The sequence below is a fragment of the Pecten maximus genome, chromosome 5 (genome assembly GCF_902652985.1).
Source record: "Pecten maximus chromosome 5, xPecMax1.1, whole genome shotgun sequence".
NCBI classification, from domain to species: Eukaryota; Metazoa; Mollusca; class Bivalvia; order Pectinida; family Pectinidae; genus Pecten; species Pecten maximus.
In genome coordinates this window covers 50,418,394-50,429,550 of record NC_047019.1, presented here as the reverse complement: position 1 = coordinate 50,429,550, position 11,157 = coordinate 50,418,394, and the positions used below count along the sequence as shown (strand labels likewise).

At 40.5% G+C, this 11,157-nt stretch overlaps 2 protein-coding genes across 2 annotated transcripts; both read left to right on the top strand.

Annotated features, from left to right (window-relative positions):
- Positions 1–416: 416 nt before the first annotated feature.
- Positions 417–1,752, top strand: LOC117328521 (acetylcholinesterase-like). The gene is made up of 2 exons (XM_033886057.1): positions 417–1,061; positions 1,414–1,752. The coding sequence occupies exons 1-2, from the start codon at positions 417–419 to the stop codon at positions 1,750–1,752; spliced, it is 984 nt and encodes a 327-aa protein (XP_033741948.1).
- Positions 1,753–7,231: 5,479 nt separating this feature from the next.
- On the top strand, positions 7,232–7,807 carry LOC117328520 (translation initiation factor IF-2-like). Its single transcript, XM_033886056.1, has one exon. It carries the CDS (start codon positions 7,232–7,234, stop codon positions 7,805–7,807), a length of 576 nt encoding a protein of 191 aa, XP_033741947.1.
- Positions 7,808–11,157: the final 3,350 nt, after the last annotated feature.

Genomic DNA, 11,157 nt, shown 5'->3' with positions numbered 1-11,157 from the left:
CATACACTGGTACGGACAGTTCACCATCGGTACCACCATACACTAGTACGGACAGTTCACCATCGGGTACCACCATACACTAGTACGGACAGTTCACCATCGGTAACACCATACACTAGTACGGACAGTTCACCATCGGTACCACCATACACTAGTACGGACAGTAAATATGTCGGTAACAGTACATAATTTAGTTTTCAAATATTGACATAGGTTTTCAAATCAGCATATAGAACGACCATATAAAACAATACAATACAGATGGATATGGAAAATACTGTGATAGAAAGTGAGATTTTCGACGTTACATTATTTCAAGCTGTAATAGTAATATTTTGATGTTTTGTAAGAAAACTATCAGTCATTATGTATAATACATTACAGATATTCATTCATTACTTTTTTTTCAGACAATGATGACCCGAGTTTGGCTTCATCTGATCTGTTTTGTTCAGGTCGTACACTTGTTCATCTTCGAGCCAGAACAACATATCCACCCTAACGTCTCTATAGTGACGACAACATGCGGTCAGGTGATGGGACTCCACAACGGTAACGGGTACTCTTATAAAAGCATACCTTATGCCCGTCCTCCAACTGGAAGTCGACGTTGGCAGCCTCCTGAACCTCTCAACCAATCAGATGGGACCTGTTGGTCTGGTACGTATAACGCGACAACATTCCTTTCCCAGTGTGTACAGTTAAACGACGATGCCACTGGCGTTGTCGGTACGGAGGACTGTCTCCACTTGAACGTGTGGTCCCCTTCCGTTGGCCCCACGGAAAGACTTCCGGTCATGGTGTTCGTCCACGGAGGCAATCTGGAATACGGCAGTAGTCATGACGAGTCATACTCTCCCACAGAGGAATTGGCACGTGACACACAGGTAGTGTATGTTAGCATGAACTATCGTCTACAGGCGTTCGGGTTTATGGCGCTGGATATCTTATCACAGAACTCAAAAACCAACACTTCGGGCAACTACGGTTTCTTGGACCAGATACTGGCCTTGCAATGGGTTCAGGAAAACATTGTCAACTTCGGAGGTGATCCCAAAAAGGTAATTAAAACTACTGGTACCTTACAAATGTAAGTTTGATAAGATACAGGTATAGATATATACCAGAGGATATAACACTCCTACGGCAATAAACGCAGAGAGATATTTTAACAATATAAATAGGCGTATTGAACTGAACATTTAAAGAGGATTTGTCCACGATAAAAACATACATACATGTTCGGTTTTATCCGTATTTGATGAAGTCAGTGTTTTTCAAAAGTAGTTGCGATTTTAAGGAAAAACACACGAACTAACTGTAGTGGAAGTAGTTTTCTACTTTCCTGCATAAATTATATTTTTCTACATATATCCAAGTTTAGGTATGTGACATTGTTGAATTTCTGTATAGGTGACATTATTCGGTCAGAGTGGAGGAGCCACCGCCGTGATCGCCCTAGTTACATCGCCTCTATCCAGGAATCTGTTCTCCAAAGCCTGGATTCTCAGCGGATCACCCATATTTACCACGAGCTTGGCCCAGGCTTCCCGCGACAACCTTAGCTTCCTAAATAACACCGGATGTACTAATATCACGTGTCTCCAACAGCTGTCTGCTTTAGAGGTGACCAAGGCAGTCGAGTGGGAGTCCTTTCCTAACTGGCACCAGAACGACCAGTATATACTGCCAAAACGAGGCGTTCATGATGGCGCACTTCCGGTTATAGATGGTATTTATCACGTTCTTTAGAATTGTCCAATATTTGAAACTTTCAAAATCAGACATCGACACTATCATGAAAGCCAATACATGTATGTGTCCGTTGAATTCATTGATCAGAAGTAGCACATACATGGCAGGTTTTGGCGGCGGCCTCCATGACGGGGACACCTAAAATATGTTTCACACAAAAGAGATATGAAGTTAATTCGATTATGTATGGCGGCATTTAATTGATTGTAGCCTAAACGAGATTATCTGTACCAATCTCCCCCAGGTCTCTGCCTATGAGGGTCAGGACCTTGGGTGACCGACAGTGTTTCTTTTTCTTCAGGTAAAAGGCCGTTATAGCGGTAACCGGTTAAATAAATAAATAAACCCTTCTTTAGTGTTAACCCAATTTGTATTCAATGCTTAAATCCGTATTTTATTCCAAAACAGGTTTCGTGTTGCCGGAGTCTCCTGATGATGCATGGCTCCATGGTACGGCGAACGACATCCCTCTCCTGATAGGTAAGTTCCACGTCATATTGCATGTACATATATAGGTAGGTTCACGTCATATGTACATATATATATAGGTAGGTTCACGTCATGTTACATGTATATATATATATAGGTAGGTTCACGTCATGTTACATGTACATATATATATAGGTAAGTCCCACGTCATATTACATGTACATATATATATATATATATAGGTAGGTTCACGTCATATTACATGTACATATATATATAGGTAGGTTCACGTCATATTACATGTACATATATAGGTAAGTTCCACGTCATATTACATGTACATATATATATATAGGTAAGTCCCACGTCATGTTACATGTACATATATATATAGGTAGGTTCACGTCATGTTACATGTACATATATATATAGGTAGGTTCACGTCATGTTACATGTACATATATATATAGGTAGGTTCACGTCATATTACATGTACATATATATATAGGTAGGTTCACGTCATATTACATGTATATATATATATATAGGTAGGTTCACGTCATATTACATGTACATATATATATAGGTAGGTTCACGTCATATTACATGTATATATATATATATAGGTAAGTCCCACGTCATATTACATGTATATATATATATATAGGTAGGTTCACGTCATATTACATGTACATATATATATAGGTAAGTCCCACGTCATATTACATGTACATATATATATATATAGGTAGGTTCACGTCATGCTACAAGTCTACTCTTTGTTTATTAATAGTGTATGTATATACTAATTATAACGCGATAGAAAACCAATAAACAGATTTCACACAACTCACACTATCAGTAACTATAAATAGCCCTGGTGATAGGTTTCTCGATGTGTCGATTTCGTTAAGGTACTATGGCGCAAGAACTGGATGACGTGGTCCCTGGAAATGGAAGCTGGGCAGCATACGAAGCTCACGTGCGAGAATATCTCGGCACATACAGCGATGATTTAGCGGACATGGCTCTCCATTTGTATCCCGTCGGCGACGTTAACCCGAGGTACCAGTTAGCATGCATGGTATCGGACCTAAGAGTTGGATGTGGGAATGACATGCTGGCTCTGTACGCGTCAGCCAGTAAGTCCCCAGTGTACCGATACGTCGGGGTTTATCAGCCGTCCTCTACTATCTATGGTTACGTGTATGCTTTCCATACGTGGGATGTCTACGCGTTTTTTGGTGCCATCAAAGACCTGATAGACCACCCTACCACAGCTGACTATTTGTTCGAGGCCAATATTAGACAGGAAGTGATGTCATTTGTTCATGATGGCCGCCCCCACACTGCAGCGTGGCGGCCATTCCCAAATAACATCGCTCTCCTGAACGACACAACGTCCATTGTCAAGAGCTATCACTCATATCAGTGCGGGTTTTGGATGATGCAAGGATTCTACAAGTCATCTTGGGCAAACTAAACACTCACATATTTGAAAATAAAGAAAATTAATACGAAGAGGTCTCTTAATGACGATTGCGGAGGTAAAGAGTACAACATTTTAAGTTATGTAATTGATAGGAGTTACACTGTTAAGGCAGTGGGATTGTCCATGTCGGGTGTAGATATACATCACTTCAGTCTGGGGATGATACTTAAAAAGCTATGTGGTCATTCTTCAGGGACTGGTTTATAAATAGCTCCCTAGGGACGGGTTTATAAATAGATCCCTAGGGACTGGTTTATAAATAGATCCATAGGGACTGGTTTATAACTAGATCCATAGGGACGGGTTTATAAATAGATCCATAGGGACTGGTTTATAAATAGATCCCTAGGGTCTGGTTTATAAATAGATCCATAGGGACTGGTTTATAAATAGATCCATAGGGACTGGTTTATAAATAGATCCATAGGGACTGGTTTATAACTAGATCCATAGGGATGGGTTTATAAATAGATCCATAGGGACTTGTTTATAAATAGATCCATAGGGTCTGGTTTATAACTAGATCCATAGGGACGGGTTTATAAATAGATCCATAGGGTCTGGTTTATAAATAGATCCCTAGGGTCTGGTTTATAAATAGTGATGTGGTCAGAGACAGGTTTATTCAAGGGCTGATTGATAAGTTGTGAGCCTCGTATTGAAGGAGTTGAATTTTGCCGGACATATTGTATTATTTTTCAATATCTCCTTCAATATCTATACACTTTTACCAGCGCTGTTTAAGGGCCTTAATGTCACTTTTATAGAATTCCTTTTCTTAGATATTCAGAAAGTCATCCACTGCAAGTAAGGGTCAGGGTGCCTGAAATAGCTAGTCTGATGCAGCGAGATCAGGGGAATAAGACGGGTGCTCAATCAATTTAAAGCCACAATCGTGAACGGCAGTTATGGCAATGACTAGACTCTTCACCCTAACCCTAACCGATTTTGTCCATTTTGTAAATAGTCAGACAATAGAAGGTCTTAAAAAAAACATCCGTGAGTACCTCCTTCAATACGAAGCTCACAACATATCAATCATCCCTCGTAATTAGATATTATTACATTGTGTTAGTGGTCAAGTATAACATATGTTTAGCTATTATTTGATTGTGTTAGTGGTCAAGTTTAACATATATTTATTTATAATTAGATTGTGGTAGTAACTGAGATTAATAAGTCTTAGAATGTTTTGTGTTGATAATTGTATAAAGGACTGTCAACTAGCGACCATTTTATCTATCTCGCCTGGTGTGAGTGACCGGTGAGCTAATGTAACGGCGTCCGTCGTCCGTACGTCATCTGTCATCTGTCAACTGCCAACTTTTCCTAAAAATAGTTACTACTTATGATGGTCACTATGGATTGGCCTTTTTGGTAGCAGTGTACAGTAAAAATGCCCAATTCTGAAAAATATGGCACATGTTTTAGATATGTAAACATTGCCAGTTAACCTTACATATAACCTCTAATAAAGTATAAATATATTTGTAATCTGTACAACACTTGCAATGTTAATACAGCTCTGAAGGATAAGTAAACTTATTTTTTCTGTGTTTTTTAGAGCTGTGAATACCATGGTAACAACTTAAAAATTGCAAAATATTATGATATTTGACCCAAAATATTATGATATTTGACCCAAAATATTATGATATTTGACCCAAAATGACACAATTATCTACACATTTTTTTTCTGAAACCTATTTGAAATCAAATATCTCTATCCCAAAGATAGAATTACTAAGTAATCTTGTTTTGACATATGTTGAACATTAAGTTTTCCAGCTATCTTACCTTGACTATGAGCTTCTATTGTTTTGCTTTAGGCAAAACAAAATTTCCTGTGTAACACACTTTCTGAAAATCTGCAAATTTAAAATCCAGAACCAATTTATTAATTTTTGTTTTAACAAATGTGAAGCCTGTATGTACTTCCTCATACTGAATATACCAATTATAGTGTACATTTATTTTTTTGATTTTTTTTATGCATATCATAATACAGGAGTTATTTGCTTAACAAATAAAATCGCCCATGGCCAGGCTGTCCTACTGTAGTGTGCTACCTTAGTGAAAGGGAACCAATTTGTTCCAAAGATTAGTGCCCCAGAGGCCTGCAGGGCGCGGCCCGAGAGGGGAAATAAAGTAAATTATTTTAAATCCTTCTTCTGTACAATTGAAAGGATTTGGTACAAAAGTCCGAAGCATCCTTGGGTGATGGGAACCGATTTTATATAAACGGTGGGTCCGAATTAAGCAACCGGTTAACTTACCAGAAGTCAAGATCAAAGGTCAAGACCAGGGCCAAATTTTGTATCTTTTGCACTGGTGAACATTTTCTGATGATATTTTGAACCGAAGCTAGCCAGAATTATATAAAAAGTTAACTGACCACAGGTCAAGGTACTTGGATCACAGGTAAGGGTCAGATTTAGGATTATCATTTCGTGAAAATCAAAATTGGTCGGAATTAAACAGTTGACTGGGTCAAAAATCAAGGGCGAAGTGGTATCTTTTCATTGATTATCATTTCGTGAAAATCCAAGTTTGTCGGAATCAAACAATGGGGGTTATGGGATATATAGCCACACGAGGGGGCACTTGCCAACCTATATAGATATAGATGTTCTAGTTTGATTTAGAGGTACAAAATGTGTAGGCAAATATAACTTGGAGTGCTTTGCCGTAATTAATTAAATATTCAGGTGAGAAATGCAGGCCCCATAGGCCTCCTATTTTTGAGAGAGGTTTTTAGAGAGTCTTGAGGGAGGTGTTATACCATTTTTTAAAGTTGCTTGAGTTTTGCTTTTATTCTTGATATATACAAGGTACAATTGGCTCAGTCGTCTTCTGCGTCCTGTAAGTTGGCATATAACAAATACGGAATAGCAAATAAGAAAGTGGTAACAAAAACAAACAACTTTTAAGTAGTTCCAAGACAATACTCGAACTCTCAAGGTAGCCCACAACGGCACGAAAACTCCCTGATGAGAAATAGCAATACACCTGTTATATAATGATAAATGGTTATTATATTGTACCTCGTACTAATTAATAACAAATATGTGATAATAAATGGTAATGATACCTCCTGCGAGTCTGCAGGATTATGTCTGAATTCATACGAGTTATTTCCCTTTCATTAGATGTTTCTACACCGAGATGAGCAGCTTGGTATACACATATAACACATTCTATTTTGTTTCGTCATCGCTTCTTCTTGAAACTTCATGGACGTATTCAATATGAATTCCAGTTAGGTATAGTTGTGTATGCGACATTTTAAACTGATCCGATATTCAAAATGTTACCAGAAGATGTTTTAGATTTTGACATTGATGTTTTTCACTGCAATACAGAGAGGAATATGTATAGGCATGTTCTGTGGCCGCATTTTCATTTCAGAAAGTTTTACAACAACAAGCTTTATTTTTAAAAAGTGACGAGATAAAGTAGAGATGTAGAAGGAGACAGAGGAAGGAGGGGACAGAAAGGCAGGGACAGGGAGGAGAGAGGCGAGAGGGGTCCGAGAGACAGGAAGGGCAGACAGAAATGCAGGGGATAGAGAGGAGAGAGGCGGGAGGGGTCCGAGAGACAGGAAGGGCAGACGGAAGGCAGGGGACAGAGAGGCGAGAGGGGTCCGAGAGACAGGAAGGGCAGACAGAAGGCAGGGGACAGAGAGGAGAGAGGCGAGAGGGGTCCGAGAGACAGGAAGGGCAGACAGAAGGCAGGGGACAGAGAGGAGAGAGGCGAGAGGGGTCCGAGAGACAGGAAGGGCAGACAGAAGGAAGGGGACAGAGAGGAGAGAGGCGAGAGGGGTCCGAGAGACAGGAAGGGCAGACAGAAGGAAGGGGACAGAGAGGCGAGAGGCGAGAGGGGACAGACAGAAGGCAGGGGACAGAGAGGAGAGAGGCGGGAGGGGTCCGAGAGACAGGAAGGGCAGACAGAAGGAAGGGGACAGAGAGGCGAGAGGGGGCAGACAGAAGGCAGGGGACAGAGAGGAGAGAGGCGAGAGGGGTCCGAGAGACAGGAAGGGCAGACAGAAGGAAGGGGACAGAGATGAGAGAAGCGGGACGAGACAGGGAGGCGGGACGAGACAGTGAGGCGGGACGTGACAGGGGGGCATGAAGTGGCAGACACGCGAGAGATGACAAAAAGGCGCGATAGAGTAGAGAGGAAGGAGGGGACAGAGGAAGGACGGAACAGAAAGGCGAGGGATGATATAGAGGCGAGGGAGTATAGAGACAGGAGGGAACAGAGATACTATAGGGGAGAGAGACGGGATAGGATACAGAGGCGAGAGGGGCAGACAGGCAATAATGGACAAGAGATGTGGGACAGAAAGGCGCGATAGGTAGGAGAGGCAGAAGGAGGCAAAGAGGCAAGAGACCACAGAGAGGCGAGAGGTATCAGAGGACAGATAGACGAGATGGATCAGCGGACAAATAGACGAGTTGGATCAGAGGACAGATAGTCGAGATTGATCATGGGACAGATAGACGAGAGATGGATCAGAGGACAGATAGACGAGATGGATCAGAGGACAGATAGACGAGATGGATCAAAGGACAGATAGACGAGATGGATCAAAGGACAGATAGACGAGATGGATCAAAGGACAGATAGACGAGATGGATCAGAGGATAGATAGACGAGATTGATCAGGGGACAGATAGTCGAGATGGATCAAAGGACAGATAGACGAGATGGATCAGAGGACAGATAAACGAGATAGGTCAGAGGACAGATAGACGAGATGGATCAGAGGACAAATAGACGAGATTGGCCAGAGAGGCGAACAGTGTCAGGAGAGGACAGAGTAACGGGGAATGTTTTAAAAAAAAAGTATTCCTCCAGATTCTACAAAGAGGTTTTATAACAGAAGGCACTTAGTACATGTAATGGGCACGACAATTTAGAAAATGGAATGGAAATGAAAGCAATACTCTCCGACATTAATATGACTTCAGTTTGTGATGTTGTTATTAGAATGCCTCGTCAGCTCCTATCGTTCCTCTCCCAACAAGGATTGATATAAATATGCATCTTTATCTCCTAGAAAATGATTTATTGTCACAACATATACACATTATGGTTGATTTCTTATTCAGTGTTTATGAATGGTGTTATTTCCATGAACGACATATTGTCGGTTTATAGAACAAGATACCCGTATAATTCGTGTGACTGGCAGCCATATGTCATCAGAAAAATATCATCAGCAGTTGTAGAGGCTAAAACTCGGACCAAATTACACCAATCAAAATCCTATTAAGTATCGCTGTTTCTCTCTGAATATCAAACTCTTGTAAAGTATTTCAGCGCGTGTATAACTGCACTAGGCGGGTAACAGCGTGGTCGAGATGGCGACGGAAGTGCTGTCTCGAGCCTTTATTGGTGACGTGTTTACCACTAAAGGAATTGCACCTCTTTAATGATCTGCCCGAGATTTAGCACATCGCTTTCTCCTTTCGAAAACCAGAGGTCGGAAATGTAGCCAAGATTTTATTTTGCTAATGGTGGTTCACATGTGGTCGACTTCTGCTGGTAATATTCAGCAAGACACGCCAACAAATCGACAAAAAGGTCTTCTTGTGTGAACGAAGCCCTCGGTACAGAAACAGGACGATTTAAATGTAAACCCCGCGGTACAGAAACACGACGATTTAACTGTAGTATAGGGGCTATAGAGGGATTTATTATTATATGGAGACGAAGAGACAACGTCGTTATGGTGGGGTTTAGGTGCTGTGCTTTGAACAGCTACCTCTACATTTTAGATATTTTAGACTCTCATTGCACTTGTCAACCTTCTGGAATGGTGCCACTAACATAAAACTGCGAATGCACGCAATAATGCTTCAGACCACAGAATAAATTGAGTATGAGCTAAAAATACAGGTAAAATATCACGTGACCTATTTTGATTCCAATAATTCCAGCACCAAAATAGATCGCCATGGTTCATTGGTTCGATATGTGTTGTCAACTGTTTATGTAACATTATGATTTTAATTCACTCTAAAGCATTTATCATAAAAATCTCAACACCTAAATATAGGTGTGGCCTTCGACGGTCCAAAATAAGACATATAAATTGACGGGCATGGAACATTGAATACAGATTTCTCAATTCGACATTCTATTAATTTTACTTCTGGAGTTTTATGATATGGCCCTTGTTGGATGTTACCAATAATGGAAGGTTTGATATAAAACATCTCGGTTGGTTAACAAGCTGAGCCGGATGTATGGTCGTGCACGATGGTACTTCAGAAGTTCTCATATTGAAATCGAGGACGGAAGACATCATTATCAATTAACGGTAATCTGATTAATTGCAGAAGAGTTATTAGCTAGAATTCTAGATATGGTTTCCATCGTTATCAAGGGATTGCACAAAATACAGAGACACTTGAGAGTAATGATGACTACAATACACACTGACAAAACACTATAACTCCATGTTAATCCTGACGTCACTGATGTTACAGGAAAATGATGTGGATATAACCGACTATCACAGATGGACATATCTGATACTGTGTATAGCGAACCCTTCTATTGACGGAATATATCACAGATGGACATATCTGATACTGTGTATAGGGAACCCTTCTATTGACGGAATATATCACAGATGGACATGTCTGATACTGTGTATAGCGAACCCTTCTATTGACGGAATATATCACAGATGGACATGTCTGATACTGTGTATAGCGAACCCTTCTATTGACGGAATATATCACAGATGGACATGTCTGATACTGTGTATAGCGAACCCTTCTATTGACGGAATATATCACAGATGGACATGTCTGATACTGTGTATAGCGAACCCTTCTATTGACGGAATACATTACAGATGGACATATCCGATACTGTGTATAGCGAACCCTTCTATTGACGGAATACATCACAGATGGACAAATCTGATACTGTGTATAGCGAACCCTTCTATTGACGGAATACATCACAGATGGACATATCTGATACTGTGTATAGCGAACCCTTCTATTGACGGAATACATCACAGATGGACATATCCGATACTGTGTATAGCGAACCCTTCTATTGACGGAATACATCACAGATGGACAAATCTGATACTGTGTATAGCGAACCCTTCTATTGACGGAATACATCACAGATGGACATGTCTGATACTGTGTATAGCGAACCCTTCTATTGACGGAATACATCACAGATGGACATATCCGATACTGTGTATAGCGAACCCTTCTATTGACGGAATACATCACAGATGGACATATCCGATACTGTGTATAGCGAACCCTTCTATTGACGGAATACATCACAGATGGACATGTCCGATACTGTGTATAGCGAACCCTTCTATTGACGGAATATATCACAGATGGACATGTCTGATACTGTGTATAGCGAACCCTTCTATTGACGGAATACATCACAGATGGACATATCCGATACTGTGTATAGCGAACCCTTCTATT